The sequence below is a fragment of the Clytia hemisphaerica genome, unplaced genomic scaffold (assembly GCF_902728285.1).
Source record: "Clytia hemisphaerica strain Z4C2 unplaced genomic scaffold, Clytia hemisphaerica genome assembly, whole genome shotgun sequence".
Lineage (NCBI taxonomy): Eukaryota > Metazoa > Cnidaria > Hydrozoa > Leptothecata > Clytiidae > Clytia > Clytia hemisphaerica.
In genome coordinates, this window is record NW_027104506.1 from 335,948 (window position 1) to 352,391 (window position 16,444).

At 36.6% G+C, this 16,444-nt stretch overlaps 2 protein-coding genes across 10 annotated transcripts in view; one reads left to right on the top strand and one right to left on the bottom strand.

Moving 5' to 3' along the window:
* The window catches only part of LOC136821844 (uncharacterized), a 386,618-nt gene that overhangs the window by 69,320 nt on the left and 300,854 nt on the right, over positions 1–16,444 (bottom strand). The window lies entirely within an intron of this gene.
* The window catches only part of LOC136821847 (LIM domain-binding protein 3-like), a 39,509-nt gene that overhangs the window by 20,369 nt on the left and 2,696 nt on the right, over positions 1–16,444 (top strand). For 2 of the 9 annotated variants that reach the window (XM_067078082.1, XM_067078083.1), the window contains 5 exons: positions 393–507; positions 994–1,230; positions 1,960–2,113; positions 10,279–10,459; positions 12,317–13,785. In XM_067078082.1, coding sequence (XP_066934183.1) covers positions 393–507; positions 994–1,230; positions 1,960–2,113; positions 10,279–10,459; positions 12,317–13,150 — 1,521 coding nt within the window. In that variant the 3' untranslated portion in view covers positions 13,151–13,785. Of the gene's footprint in view, positions 1–392; positions 508–993; positions 1,231–1,959; positions 2,114–3,821; positions 4,594–8,451; positions 9,035–10,278; positions 10,460–12,316; positions 13,786–15,763; positions 15,869–15,947; positions 16,185–16,444 lie in introns of those variants that run through there. The other 7 variants (XM_067078086.1, XM_067078084.1, XM_067078081.1 and 4 more) reach the window with 6 other exon arrangements.

The following is a 16,444-nucleotide window of genomic DNA, read 5'->3' on the forward strand; positions in this document are numbered from 1 at the left end:
TTGCAATGGTGCTTATCATGAATACACCTGGCAACCTTTAAAGCCTGAGAAAGATATCTGACGCCGTTGCATTGACATTCTCAAAAAACAAAGAACTTTGACGTCATTTTCTTGTAAATTCATTACCAGCTCCCTCAGAACCAGTCTTTGCAGTCAAGGGTTTCTATGTGTATTGGTATCAATACAGTTTCTTTCTTCAAATAAATAAAGAAAGTCGATTTCTTGAGAAAATCAAGGTTTGAAAGTAGGTTAAAAATTCTTAACTGTCAAATACCAGACCCTTAGAACCCGTCTTTCCAGTCAAGGGTTCATATGTGTATTGGTATCAATACAGTATCTTTCTTGAAAGTAGGTTAAAAATTCTTAATTGTCAATAACACCTTGTTCTTTAGCAACTGCCACAACAACAAACGTACAACAAGCCGCCACAACCAGCGTCTTGGCAACCATCACAACAACAACCACCTTCACCTGGTTACAACAAGCCTGCTCCACAATCTGTTGCAAGTATGAAAAATGAAAACTTTATTCTTCTAAGCAGATTTAAACCTAACCCTTTAACTACGTGCGTTTTTTAAGGTTTGACCGACCTATTTACCAAATGTCGGCATTAGCTTTATTTCTGAAAAATATGACAAATATAAGTGATCAGTATTTACTTTGAGTTGAAAAATGTATAATTATTGAAAACATCTTTAAAATATAAAAAGAACTCGGCAGAGAAATGGAAAGCTCTCATGACGGTATTTGCCGTCATCGGCCCGGAAATGGATAATGAAACGAGTTGTGAAAATCAAGATTGGATTTTGTCCATATACACCCTTCCCCGTATTCCTCTCCATATAGTTTTACTTTCAATATAGTCTCTCTGTCTCCAATTTCAACACTATGAAAAATATTGCCAAACTTTCTGTTGAAAGTCAATTTCCACCTGAGACGAAGAACCTTGCTTTGACCACTCAATTTAATATCTCCATTGCTTTCCATCTATAGGTAGCTGGCAGCCACCCCAGCAACAACAGTCACCCTCCCGAACCTCAAGTGTAAGCAGTCAAGGTAGCTCAGCTGGTGGCTATCAACCGCAGAGTCCTTCAAAAACTTCCCCCGGAGTATTCGACCCCGCTGCCAACCGTTCACCGAAGCCTTTTACACCTTCAGGAGGGGCTTCCCAACCGTCAGCAGCCCCTACCTACAAGCTACAGTCCTACGCTCCACCATCAGGACCAGCAGGTAACGTCTCTTTATCTTGACATCCCTGTCTCGGTAATGAAATGAAAAAACTATGAGGTAGAAATAGTCTAGAAAAGGTAAAATCTCTCTAAGATAGGTAACAAAAATATCTCAGCTTCAAAAATCTTCCCAAAATACACCTTTTCGACGGTAGTCGCGCGGTCAGGCGCGTGCCACTTTATTATTTAATTTACCACCTTAAACTCGATCCAATCCTTTTTTCTATTGTCTCTAGTTGCGAAAAAAAGACTGGGACGGTTTTAGGGTGGTAAAAGGGACAAAAAATGCCCGCGCGGAAATTGCCGGCTACGGTCGAAAAAGTGTATAATCGAAACCGAAAAAATTCCTCTCGTATTAAAGGACCACAATATCCCGATTCCAAAATTTCGTGAAAATATCTCTTATAAAGGTCCCTATAAACTTTCTTTCTATGTGTCATTTATTTTTATTCTAGCATAATCATCACCTCGTGTGCCAGAAATAAGTTGCCCTCTTTGACTTGATATTTCAGGCAGTAGCAGAAAGATTTTTCAAAGGTTGTTCCGAAATCATTCAGAGGAAAACCTAACTTAAAATTTGGTGTATTACTTTTTAATTTAACTTCATTGGTTCAAGAACCTTACAATGTCAAAAAAGGCGAAAAACCTAGGGAATAATAGTAATATACTAAAAAACTATCCACAAACAATTTACAAGGCTTCTTTAATTTATATGATTTCTTTTCTATAGCTCCACCTCAACAAGCATACACACCCGCCCCAGCGGCACCACAACAACCTTACACACCCGCTCCAGTGGCACCACAACAGCCCAAAAGCGCACCCGCTCAAGCTACGAACGGTCAAAGTGATTTATCGTGCAGTGCATGTGATCAACCACTAGAGTAAGTATTTCGAGTTCTCATTTCTGATTAGCTTTTGTTGTCAGTTTTTGGAAGAGAAGATCAGAAGCACAGTTGGCACTCTCTTATTCGATTTTCAAGGGGGTAGGAATATATCGAATAAGGAAGCGTCGTTTATGAGAGTTTCTTGAAGACGGTGGCTTTCAATATAATCGAATAGTGGAGTGTATCGAATAATTAATAGTCGAACGTTCAATTAGAGAGCCATAGTGTCCTAGTGGGTTAGTTGCCCCCCCCCTTGAGATTTTGAAATATTCTGGTTGCCCTCCCCCCTTTAAAACCCCCTAAATTTGGAAAAACCTCTTTGCCCCCCTCCCTCATTCGCATCTAATTTCCCCCTTGATTTTCAAAACGGGTTGTGCTCCCCCCTTTTGGCATTTTTGCCAACCCCCCCCCCTTTTAAAGGGGGAAGGGTGGACACTATGAGAGCGTCATCTGTATTTTGTGATCTCCTCTCTGATGGTTTTAGAAAAGTGAGAGAGATTGAAGAGATTTCATAACAATGAAAACAATGGTTAAGCGTTTGACTTCTAATTTTAAAAGTTTGTGGCTTTTTGAATTTCAGAGCTAGTACTTATATCATTATTACTTTACAGTCAGATAGACTAACTGCTCACCACAGATTTCCCGTGGAAGTGTTTTCTAGTATTGAAGTCGGCTATTCCACCATGTTGTTTTCTAAATTCACCTCATATTTTAGTTTGTTTGAATTTCTTGACATTCGGATCGCACTGTTGATGACGAGGATTGAAAACAGAATGAAAACTAGTCAGCTCTAAAACTAGATCAATTTAAGTAGTTAAAGCTTAGTTCCTAGTATATTTAACTTGGCTACAGGAAGTAAAGAAGAGCCGTTATCAGATAAAAGAGTTTTATTTAGATAGGGACATACCTTATTACACAAATATTACTAGGCAAGTATTTAACGGCCTTGAAATGTGCACGATCTGAAATTAACACGAATTTTTCATGGACATCACGGCTGGTTTTAAAATTAAGATGGTTTTTATTAACACGAAATTTTTCAATTCGTTTTGATAGATAGACTAGTAATATTCATGTAATAAGGTATAAAAATGTCAAATCATGGCGAAAATCTTTTTAGATGTTAGAATGTATTAGATCTGCTAGCAGGTGAAAACCTAGAAAACCGTCTAGGCGGTTTTTAACTTTCATTGACCTTGCTGGTGTTTTCAAAACTATGTGTTTATGTGGTTTACCCAAAGGCGTTCTTCATTCAGGACAATTTTCTCTCAGACCTAATAATCCTTTAATGATTATTATATCGGGACTCCTTCTGTCATTTTAATATGTGATGCGAATGGGTGACATAAGGAATACAAATATTGACATTTTTTGCCTCTGAATTGGTTCTCGTTGAGATTTTACGGGTGATATTTTGTTTACTCACTTCATTCCTTCATCTCGATTTTTAACTTTTTTCGAAAATCTTTTTAAAAACTTTCGGGTTCCCAATTACCTGAAAGACTTTTACCAAAGGGTCATATTTGACTGCTTTAAAACTTGAGCATTTTCCTAGAGACTTTCTGGTTCCCACCTGTAGTTTTGGGCCTCCCCTTAAAGTTTTTTTTTCATCCCCTTTTGTTTCAAGCCTAAGGGGAGACGCTATGGATAGGAGAGCGAAGAGTTCATTACTCACTTTTATTGTTTATGATTTATTCACACACAGGGACTATTTCAACGAGCTTATGGAAGACCTTTTGCCCAAGAAAAAATAAGCCCGAAAGAACAATTATCTCCCTAATTTATTGCAGAGTTGTCGTTGCACACAGACCAGTTGTCATGACGTTAAAATTATCTCAATAAACACACGTGCATATTGCAGCACCGTGATACTGTTAGATTATCTCCCTGAGATATCGTGCACATTCGTAGCTGCAGCAGCACCATACAGCGTACCGTTGAATTTATCTCCCTAATATTTTGCGCACCTAATACGTGCACAAACGACTTGCTATTATTCGTATAAAACAGGGTTTGATATTTTAATTTTCAAGCCTTTGACTGCGCAAACCTTTACACCAGGATCGACAATTTTATTACATGTTTATTTTTTATAAGAACATCCAACATTTTTGAAGCCTCCGGGGTCCTTAACTTTTCGAGTTTCAAGCCTAAAAATGTTCTTAACATGTTCTTATTTTCCACATTTTTGATGTATTTGTTTCCATTTTCCTACGAAATTGGCTGTTTTCGAGTCCCGAAGCCTTAAAATGGTCTTAACTTGTTCTTAACATTTTGGCCATCGAAGCCTTATGTTCTTATATAGTTTGTTCTTATAAAAAACGTGTACTTGCACTTACTTAGGCACTTATAATTTTTTGGATCTTTTTCAAAGGATTTTTTATACAAATTTTTTTAGTTTTTTTATTCAAATTTTTAAAGACTTTTATACAAAATGCACTAATTTGCACACAATAAAGAGCGTAAAAAGTGTCACGGGGAAAGAAGTGTACCAAAAACATACTCAGATTCTCAACTTGACTAAGGTCTTAGATGTGTTTCAGGCCTTATATATCAATATTTTGAGATTACACAAATTTTAGATTTCAAATTTTAAGAGGCCCCCAAGCGGTTTTCGTGATGACGTGTTAGGGACTTTTTTTGCAGCGTGATTACGTGATTTGGAGGTTTTTTTTCGTGATTGCGTGATGAGTGGTCAAAACGTGATCGTGATTTGAAAGATTTTTGAGCCGCGATACGTGATTGAAAACAAAAAATTGCGTGATATCGTGATCAGAGTTCCCGCTGGGAGCCTCTTTTAATCCTTTTTCTTTTCTTTTTCGAAGTGACGCTTTTTTATCCTTTTCAAATGCACATACAATTGTACAAAGACTTTCATAGGGGCTAAATCCAATTTTTTAAACACATTTCAAATATATACATTAAACAATTTAAATTATTTTCCTATTATTGACAAGAAAGATTTTCTCAATCCAAAAAAAAACATAAAGAAAAACCTTGTAGTTGTTTTTTCTAACAACTAATAACTAACTTGAAAAACAAAAATTAAGGGACTAACTACATAGTCTACATAATAACTAACAAAAACAAGCGCTTTTTCTATTGGCCTGTTTATTTAAGACCCTCATTACATGTCAACGAAAAATAAACCATTGTTTTGAAAACATCAGCAGAGAGGGGCCCTCTTAATCAATTTTTTCTTCACAGCTTGAAACACAGCAGGGTGCCTTTCTTTTGTTCTTTTGGGACAAAGTTTGTTTGTATAGCCTACAGACCGTGTTTATTTGTTTGTTTTATTCAGTTACTTTGTTATTAAACAGACTAGACTTCTTTAGGAACAGTTATTGCTGTTGTTAGTATGATTATTTTTATAAGTACATTCAAAAATTTTGAAGCCTTTGGATGTTCTTAAATTTTTTTGGTTTTAAGCGTAAAATGTCCTTAATATGTTCATTATTTCATTATTTTCACCATTTTCTTTGAGTATTTTTGTGCATTTTCCTAAGAAATCAGGTGTTTTAGAGTTTGCAAAGCCTTAAAATGTTCTTAACTTGTTCTTAATATCTTGGGCATCGAAACCTTATGTTCTTATATAGTTTGTTCTTATAAAAAACAATATTTACGTTGTTTTAACGTTATTACGAAGTTAGATAAACGTTGCTTTAAGATCCAAAGCCGCCGTCGGAGGCGACCCTAAGGCTTTTCTTTTGATAGCTATCTACCCGAAGGTAAGAGAGGGCGTCATTCTTTTCCTCTGAATTAATCTACCCTCCCTTCTTAATTGCTGAGAGGCATCAAGTACCATTTTGGAATCGTTAGTATGACCCGGCTGGGGGTTGAACACACAACTTTGCGAATTGTAGCCGGATGCTCTACCTACTAAATCGCCAGCTAAAACGCATTAAGAGTCCCATTTTGAATAAAATTTTCGATTTCGATTTGTTCTGCTTTGTTGACTTTACCGCTGTCAATAGTTGTTATTTTTTACTGAAATGTTTTGTTTCTAAAATTAAGTGCAAAGTAAATTCAGCACCCCTGAACACAGTGTGTTTCAAATAAACGTCCCCGTCCTTTCAAAAGATATCAAAAATAGTTTCAAAAGAGGATTTTTTATCTGTTTAGAATGATAATACTCTCAACACCTACATCTTTGTTTGATTGACACTTTGTTTGATTGACAGGTTGACAGTTGTGGTTCACTTTTGTGAGAATTGACCTCATTGGTCAACCCCTCAACCTGGATGACAGTGTGTCTCAGACCAAGTTTACATTTAGTGTTTCACCTTAAATAGTTCTATCAATCTATTTTTGAGTAAAATCGCTACACGTTTTTTTATAAGAACATCTATAATATTTGAAGCCTTAGGATGTTCTTAACTTTTTTTTGCCATTTTTGCCATTCTGTGAGTTTATAGTCCATTTTCCTTAAAAATCAGGTGTTTTAGAGTCAGCCTTAAAATGTTCTTGTACTTGTTCTTGATACTTTGGCTATTGAAAACTTATGTTCTTATAAAGTTTGTCCTTGTAACAAAACGTGTTTTTATCGCTTTACAATCTGAGGCCTCTCAGTGTACAGTGGTTTAAGTGATTGAGCCTTTTTTGGCGTGATTGTGTGATGAAGTATTTTTGTGGCGTGATGGGCGTGATGGCGTGATGGCATGATTAAGCTTTTTTGTGGCGTGAAGGGCGTGATGGCGTGATTGAGCCTTTTTTGGCGTGATAGCATTCTTTATGATTTCAAAAAGCGTGAACCGTGATTTATGAAAAGACTCTTTTTGGCGAGATGACTTGATCAGGGTCTTTTATTTCTTATTTGATTCCGTTTAATTTACATTTATCGTTGTTTGTTTTGAAGGGAAAAAGACATCTCGATTTTTCATTCTTCTCACAATTTGACCTCATCCAGTGTTTTCTTCATTTCATTAAAGGTTTTATTTTTACATAAGTGTTCCCGTTTCATATCCGACACATATTTAATCAGGACAGTGTCTGCCAATTGTTATATTATGCGGATATAAGCAAAAAAACGTTTTTCTTTTCCTCTTTCTGACCAATGTTGCTCAACATCCGCGTCAATCCAATATTAAAAAGCTTGTAAATTGATGAGTAAGCAAACCATATTACTCTTATTTAAAAACAAAACCTTTAATATAGCTTACATATTTTCCACTGTTTATTAATTAAAAGCAAAGAATCAGCCTCCGAAATTTTTCTATTTCGACATCGAGTATGAACAGCTTTGCAAAATAAAGTATCACCTTTTACGTCAATCAATATCGATTGGTCAATCAAACGTTTTTTTATAAGAATAAAACTATATAAGAACATAATGTTGGTTGCCAAACTATTAAGTACAAGTTGCAAGAACATTTGCTTTAATACACATCTGATACAATTTTTCTTTAGGAAATCGAACAACTCATTAAATAGCGAAAAATACACCCTCTTCTCACAGACCCACCGGGACCCCATCCCACTGAAAAATTGGCCAAAATATTGTCCCAAGTGGAAAATTATACTCTAATTTCTGCCCCAAACCAACCCCATTGCAAGATATTGTGCTACTTTTTCAATCCCTGACTTTTCCTGCTCGAAAACAATGGAATTCAAATCCCCATCGAGATTCAGTCCGTTATTTTTACCCCTATCCTATCGGGTCTGTCAGAAGGGGGTGTAAAAATAAGAACTTTTTTTCGGTACAACATCAAAATGTAACTGATTTTGCAAATCCTTCTCCTGAGTTGGAGAACTTCGACTCATTTACTTAACTTTTATCTTTTTGGAATTATAAGTACTTTACAAGTAGCAGCCTGACCGGCCGAAAAACAGCTGCAGCGACCGAAACCCAACTTAAGCGGCCGAAACCCACCTTAAGCGGTCGAAACCCACCTTAAGCGGCCGAAACCCACCTTAAGCGGCCGAAACCCACCTTAAGCGGCCGAAATCCACCTTAAGCGGCCGAAACCCACCTTAAGCGGCCGAAACCCACCTTAAGCGGCCGAAACCCACCTTTAGCGGTCGAAACCCACATTCAGCGGCCGAAATCCACATTCAGCGGCCGAAACCCACCTTAAGCGGCCGAAACCCGCATTCAGCGGCCGAAACCCACCTTAAGCTGCCAACTCACCCAGGTTGTTTCTGCTGTTCAACATGTCAAATGTCTTTTCAAAATCAAACTTCAAAACGTTCATTATAGCTCTTTTAATTTTCAGTGGACCATTCGTTAGCGCTATCGGTAAAACATGGCACCCAGATCACTTCTGCTGCTCATCTTGTCAAATGTCCCTTCAAAAAATCAAACTTCAAAACGTTCATTATACTCTTTTAATTTTCAGTGGACCATTTGTTAGCGCTATCGGTAAAACATGGCACCCAGATCACTTCTGCTGCTCATCATGTCAAATGTCTCTGCAAAATCAAACTTCAAAACGTTCATTATACTCTTTTAATTTTCAGTGGACCATTCGTTAGCGCTATCGGTAAAACATGGCACCCAGATCACTTCTGCTGCTCATCATGTCAAATGTCTCTTCAAAACCAAACTTCAAAACGTTCATTATACTCTTTTAATTTTCAGTGGACCATTCGTTAGCGCTATCGGTAAAACATGGCACCCAGATCACTTCTGCTGCTCATCTTGTCAAATGTCTCTTCAAAAAATCAAACTTCAAAACGTTCATTATACTCTTTTAATTTTCAGTGGACCATTCGTTAGCGCTATCGGTAAAACATGGCACCCAGATCACTTCTGCTGTTCATCATGTCAAATGTCTCTACAAAATCAAACTTCAAAACGTTCATTATACTCTTTTAATTTTCAGTGGACCATTCGTTAGCGCTATCGGTAAAACATGGCACCCAGATCACTTCTGCTGCTCATCTTGTCAAATGTCTCTTCAAAAAATCAAACTTCAAAACGTTCATTATACTCTTTTAATTTTCAGTGGACCATTTGTTAGCGCTATCGGTAAAACATGGCACCCAGATCACTTCTGCTGTTCATCATGTCAAATGTCTCTACAAAATCAAACTTCAAAACGTTCATTATACTCTTTTAATTTTCAGTGGACCATTCGTTAGCGCTATCGGTAAAACATGGCACCCAGATCACTTCTGCTGTTCATCATGTCAAATGTCTCTACAAAATCAAACTTCAAAACGTTCATTATACTCTTTTAATTTTCAGTGGACCATTCGTTAGCGCTATCGGTAAAACATGGCACCCAGATCACTTCTGCTGCTCTTCATGTCAAATGTCTCTTCAAAAAATCAAACTTCAAAACGTTCATTATACTCTTTTAATTTTCAGTGGACCATTCGTTAGCGCTATCGGTAAAACATGGCACCCAGATCACTTCTGCTGTTCATCATGTCAAATGTCTCTTCAAAAAATCAAACTTCAAAACGTTCATTATACTCTTTTAATTTTCAGTGGACCATTCGTTAGCGCTATCGGTAAAACATGGCACCCAGATCACTTCTGCTGTTCATCTTGTCAAATGTCTCTTCAAAATCAAACTTCAAAACGTTCATTATACTCTTTTAATTTTCAGTGGACCATTTGTTAGCGCTATCGGTAAAACATGGCACCCAGATCACTTCTGCTGTTCATCATGTCAAATGTCTCTTCAAAAAATCAAACTTCAAAACGTTCATTATACTCTTTTAATTTTCAGTGGACCATTTGTTAGCGCTATCGGTAAAACATGGCACCCAGATCACTTCTGCTGTTCATCATGTCAAATGTCTCTTCAAAAAATCAAACTTCAAAACGTTCATTATACTCTTTTAATTTTCAGTGGACCATTTGTTAGCGCTATCTAAAACATGGCACCCAGATCACTTCTGCTGCTCATCATGTCAAATGTCTCTTCAAAAAATCAAACTTCAAAACGTTCATTATACTCTTTTAATTTTCAGTGGACCATTCGTTAGCGCTATCGGTAAAACATGGCACCCAGATCACTTCTGCTGTTCAACATGTCAAATGTCTCTGCAAAATCAAACTTCAAAACGTTCATTATACTCTTTTAATTTTCAGTGGACCATTCGTTATCGCTATCGGTAAAACATGCCACCCAGATCACTTCTGCTGTTCATCATGTCAAATGTCTCTTCAAAACCAAACTTCAAAACGTTCATTATACTCTTTTAATTTTCAGTGGACCATTCGTTAGTGCTATCGGTAAAACATGGCATCCAGATCACTTCTGTTGTTCATCATGTCAAATGTCTCTACAAAACCAAGCATTTGTGGAGGAGAATAACAAACTTTTCTGCGAGAAATGTTACAATTCATACTACGCACCCAAATGCGCTCACTGCAACAATGCAATTATTGGGGTAAGTACAGGTTTTCTAAATCCAATTATCTGTTTTTTTAGCTGCCATCGAGATAAGAAACCCAATGTTCAAAATTTGTGTAGGAGAAAACTGAGATTGCCTTTGCTTTGCTTGATTGATATTTTGGGATTGGCCCTTTTCTTGATTACATCTACTAGAGAAAAGGCTAATCTCAAAATTGTTAGCAAAGCAAAGAAAGATCTTATCTTCAGATTGGACAATTTTTCCTCGATGGCAGTGATTTGGTCTCGAAACTGAAGCTTTTCCCACATATTTAAACTCGTTCTCTTTGGGGCTTATTTGTTTTAAGCTTGGAGCAATAGCTATTCTTTACTTTCAGATTCAGTATTTCGTCACCAGTCTTTCTCGTATTCTATTTACGGGTAGTTAAGGTTTTATTGTTTCTGGGGGGGGGGGGACGAAATCGTGATATTTATGACATAGTATTTATACGGAAACACAAAAAGGGTCCGGGCATTCGCCACTCATCCTAAATTGAAACAATAAAACTATTAGCAGTCGCCCGGTCTATTTTTGGGTGCTTCCGTATAAAACATTACGTCATGATAATCGCGATTTGTTTTTCGCGATTTGCTGACTTTATTTGAAGCTTAGGAAATAAAGTAGGGATTTCACAGTCTCTGCAATTAATGGCTTATCAGAACTAAGTTATCAATGGACACAAACGTCTTTTGGACGTCTAATGTACGTTTCCAGGACGTCCAAAGGTCTTAAAGCCGTCCATAGACGTTGCGTGCCCATAGGAAAAAACTATTCCTTTAACCAACGGAATGTCGTTATTTGAGCTCGACTTGTCCTATCTTAAGTGGATAAATTTTCGCGGTATTTGCGTATTCTTTCCTCAACTAATTGCCTTCATTTTCCTACGGGTTTTGGCAAAAATCCTGAATTTTTCGTTGGTACAGTACTAAATTTCGGAAAAATAGCGGAAATCGTGAAAACCGCGAAAATTAATCCACGCAAAAATTTGCCATGTAATAAGTTTCGTTTGGATAGTTAAGCTCCTGTTGAGATCATGGGTTTTGTGTGGTTAGACGTGAAACCTTCCATTTAAATTGCATGTTTTTGTAATATATCAATTTTTTGTTGTTATAAATGTTGCATCTTTCCCCGAATCTTTATTTCAAGAAAGAAAAGCACAAATGAATTTTATAAAGGCTTGTCTACATTGCATGATTTTATTTTTTAAAGTGTAGACCAGCCCTTATAAACTTTGCACCACACAAGACTTTTGCACCAAGTTCAACAGGGATCTTATGAAATCTAAAAAATGGATAGATCTTTAATCTAGAGTACTAAAGATATTTCGATGTATATTTTAGGATAAGAAATTGTTTTAAGACATTCTACAAGTAGATTGTTGTTTATAAAATTTGAAGTATCATATTTTGTACTATTTTTTGATAATCTAATTCAATTAACAAAACAACTAACGGAAAGAAACCTTGACTAAAAAACAACATCTATTATTATAAACTGGCGCTAACCGACCGTCCAAAACGAAATTGATTTCCCTGTTTCCTTCTCAAGAAGCACTTTCGCTTTTGAATAATTCTCACAATTCAACTCGAACACGCATGTCACACTTGTAACACATATTATTACCATAAAGCACGTGACCTCCTCACACTCATCTTTCTTGTTGTGACGTCACTTACGCAACATCCTTTAACATCACGCTAACACGAGACTAACAAATTCAAACACTACGCTAACCTACAAAATCCGTGATCTTAACATCACGCTAACACACTCCTAACACAGACATTCACTTACAAATTTAACAAATACTAACCTACATCCAACGCTCATTCTTCACTTCACACCTTTTCGTAGGCTTTACATTCCCAAAGAGACAAGATCTGTGACGAGTGCTCATCCGTAGCTTCGGCAAGCGGGATTTATGATCCGATCTCATGCTCAAAATCGATCAACTGGCTTCTAAATCAAATCCGTGAAGCTGATACAGAATACGAAAAATTCACGCGCGAGAAAAATGTGGCCGCTCACCGTTACCGTGAAGCAAAGCTCCAAATTGCGGCTATGAACCGTAGGAGGGGTCACGTCGAACAAGAGATTGAACAGTATGAATTCGATTACGAACGCACAAAACGTATTTGCGAGCACAGAGTCAAAGTTTGCGCCGCCAATCAAAATTTACGACAAAAATCACACGCAACAGTGGAAACGGTTGCTAATCTAGAATCGAAATTATATCAAGCGAAAAACCGTTTATCGAGTAACACTATGAAATATAACTCCGTACTCAGTGAGTACAAAGAGCGTGGTCGGAGATTAACCGATTTCCAGAAACGGCATCTAAAAGCGGCCGGTTATAATCAATCCCTAACCAGCGATTTAAACGAAATGCAAGCACGCGTGGAGACGCTACAAGGAAGACATGTCTTCAGGCAACATAAAATGGAAGCTGTCGCTAAGGAGATGGAGGAACTTGCTGACGTCATCGAAGATGCGACGACGCGAACGGAGTTAGCAGAACAGTATCATTTCTCGCTAGAGATTAACAGAGAAACTCTTTTAGAAGAGATTAATACCATCAAGACAAAACGTTATGATGCTCTGGATAAAATCGAGGAAATAAAACGATTGAGGACTCAGATTATGCGACAGTATAACATAAGTCATCCGAGTCAATTACTAAAACGCTAATTTATCATTAAAAGTAAGTAAGTCTGCCACCGCAGTCGGAGGCGACCCGAAGGCTCCTCTTTCGATAGCTATCTACCAGAAGGTAGGGGAGGGGCGTCACTCTTGCTCCACTTACACTTGATCATTCTCTTGATTGCTGAGCATCAAGCAGAGAGGCATCAAGTATCATTTTAGGAATCTTTGGTATGACCCGGCTGGGATGCGAACTGTAGCCGGATGCTCTACCACTGATGCTTTTAAAGCTCTGAATGGGATGGAGACGAAACCCTTGTATGGGAAATGAAGCCACTTATATCCCATTTGAAGCGTGTGACCTGCTTGGTTTTCGCACAAACGCCGGATTGAAAACACAAAATATCCAAAGATTTTGAAAATATACCATGTGAAAACAAAGAAAGGGCTAGATTCAATCTGTTATTCTAAAGGTGACTCAAATCTTATGGCTAACTATAGTTTAATATAGAAATTTCCTGTAACATTTAATCATATTTGACCGTTTTTCATTTTCTTTTTATATTCAACAATTTTATATCAAACATTATTTATTTTTCTAGTTTTTAATATTATCATATTGGACAATTCTAATTTTTCTTCAATGCCTTAAGGAGGGGAGGCTCTTGAAATTTCAGATTTTTAGATAAATTGATTGAGTCGATATATAACCTGGATGTTTTTTAGACAGTCTTTCGATGGATTTCACTGGGCCTAAAGTCAGCCGGTTCGGCATGAACTAAACGGTTTGTTTTTGCAAGGTAACTTAAACGGCTTTACTTGTATAGATGTAATTTTTATATTCATAATATGCACCATTGCAATGTCTTCTGACATTACATCACGGAACCAACAGCTCATTGGTCGTAAGTGACGTAAAATCAGTCAATACGTCACTTGCAACCAATGGGTCCGTGGAAGACATTGCAATGGTGCATATCATGAAGAATGACTTACCTTTTAAATCTTGATACGAACATAACTGTCCGCTGCTGAAGGGACCAAAATACTTCAATATTTAAAAAACTCATCCTAGGGCACTCGAGTATATGTCTCGATGGTTTATTGGCGGCAGCCGTCTACCCTAAAGCTATGAAGGAGCAGGCTAATTACCCTTTAACAACATCCTTCAGCTGTCATTTCGTGAAAACATAGATATTGGGCTATTCCAAAAATAGTCTGTACCCCCTATGTTGAGGAGGTGTGACGTCCAGGGTCTGGAAAATAAAAATCCAGGTCAGTAAAACGGGTTGAAAATCCAGGGTGGTCAGTATAACGAGGTCGAAAATCCAGCGTGGTCCAAAGAAATGGAAGAAAAAATCCAAAGGGGTCCTGAAAAATTGGAAAAAATCCAGGGGGTCACCTTTTTAAAAAAAGATAGGGGTACAAATTTTTCTGGAATAGCCCATTTTTGGAGCTGGCAATCCCTCTAAAGCCTCGGGTTCAGACCTCCTGCTGCAAAATCTATGACGCGGTCAAGCGAAATTCCGTACATAACACATAACACATAATATTTTTTTAGACTGCACATAACAATATTATATAGATTTTTGATTTGAACACACCTGCACATAGTTTGACATATTTAATTATCTTTAACTTATTGCACAATAATTATTCTACATATTTTATAGAATTTATTTTACTAATATTTATCATTTACGCGGAAGACATTTTTTTTTTTTTAATATTCCGGTAAAAATATCCGGTAATTTCTTTGGATATTTTTTAATCAAATATCTTGTATTTAAAGCTTTTTCTTTTCATTAATAATATTTTCCCTTTTGTTCGACTTTGTCCGTTAGTTTTTATAACAATTTAAAATTATAATTTTTCGTAAAATTTAATTCCTTATTGTGGAAAATATTTTTCTGTGGTAAGGTAATCTATTTTGTTGGGGTATTAATCTGACTGAAATGGTTATCTTGATCTATAACTTTGATTCTTGTTAACCTTAAATACGCCTTTTCATAAATTTTTTATAAGAACATCCAAAATTTTTGAAGCTTTCTGATGTTTTTAACTTTTGATTTTTAAGCTTAAAAATTTTCTCAACTTGTTCTTATTTTCACCATTTTTGAGCATTCTTGTCCATTTTCCCATTGGAAATTGGGTGTTTTAGAGTCTGCAAAACCTTAAAATGTTCTCAACTTGTTCTTAACATTTTGGTCATTGAAGCCTTACATTCTTATGTAGTTTGTTCTTCTAAAAGAATCGAATTCATTTTCCAGAATTGTATAAATCTTCTAAGAAGTTCCACAACAATGTTCACAAAATGGTGAATTTAAGAACTCAAAAAGTCAAGTACATCAAAAATTGTATAAAAGCCTTTGGATGTTCTTAAAAGCTTTACGGGATTTAAGCCTAACGATGTTCTTGAAATGTTCTTTTCACCCGGTTCCGAATACAGTTGACGCTCTCTAATTCAATTTTCAAGGGGAATTGGATTTTCTTCAAATAGGGGCGCTTATCTAATAAGGGAGCGTCGTTTATGAGAGTTTCTTGTTGACAGTGACTTTTAATATTATCAAATAAGGGAGCCTATCGAATAGAAAAACGTCGAATTAGAGAGCATCAACTGTATTTTTGTATTACAAATCACGTATCTGATTCATTTTCTAGAACTGTATAAACGCGTTTGGTAAGAGCTGGCATCATCCGGACCATGCTAAGAACATCAAAAATTGTATAAAAGCCTTCAGATGTTCTTAAAATGTTCTTAAAATGTTTTTAAAATGTTCTTTGTATCCTGTTGCGAGTGTTTTTGTATTAAATATTTTTGTATCTTATTCATTATCTTATACAGAACTGTATAAACGCGTTGGGGAAGAGCTGGCATCCAGACCATTTCGTTTGCACTTTCTGTAACCGTGGTTTTGGTACTGACGGCTACCTTGTGGATTCTGGGAAGCCATATTGTGAAAAATGTTTTGAAGATTTATTCTCTGTCAAATGTGGCAAGTGTATGCGGGCCATAACTGGAGGTGAAAAATATGTAGAAGCACTCAATAAGAATTGGCATTCAGGATGTTTCACGTGTAATGTGAGCCTTATTTTCTTTCTTTGATTTTGAAAATTTTGAATTTTTGTGCCTGGGGACGAAGGCTAAAAACATAAAGTAAGGCTAAAACATGAGGCATTCAATAAAAAATGGCATTCAGGATGTTTCAGGTGTAATGTAAGTCTTATTTTCTGAAACTTCAAAAGTGGTCGTCAAATCTTGCTGAAATTTGTTCCTTGGGTAAATAGTGGGCTACTTGGGAATGTTTTTCTTTCATTCTTTGAAAATTTTGATTTTGTTTG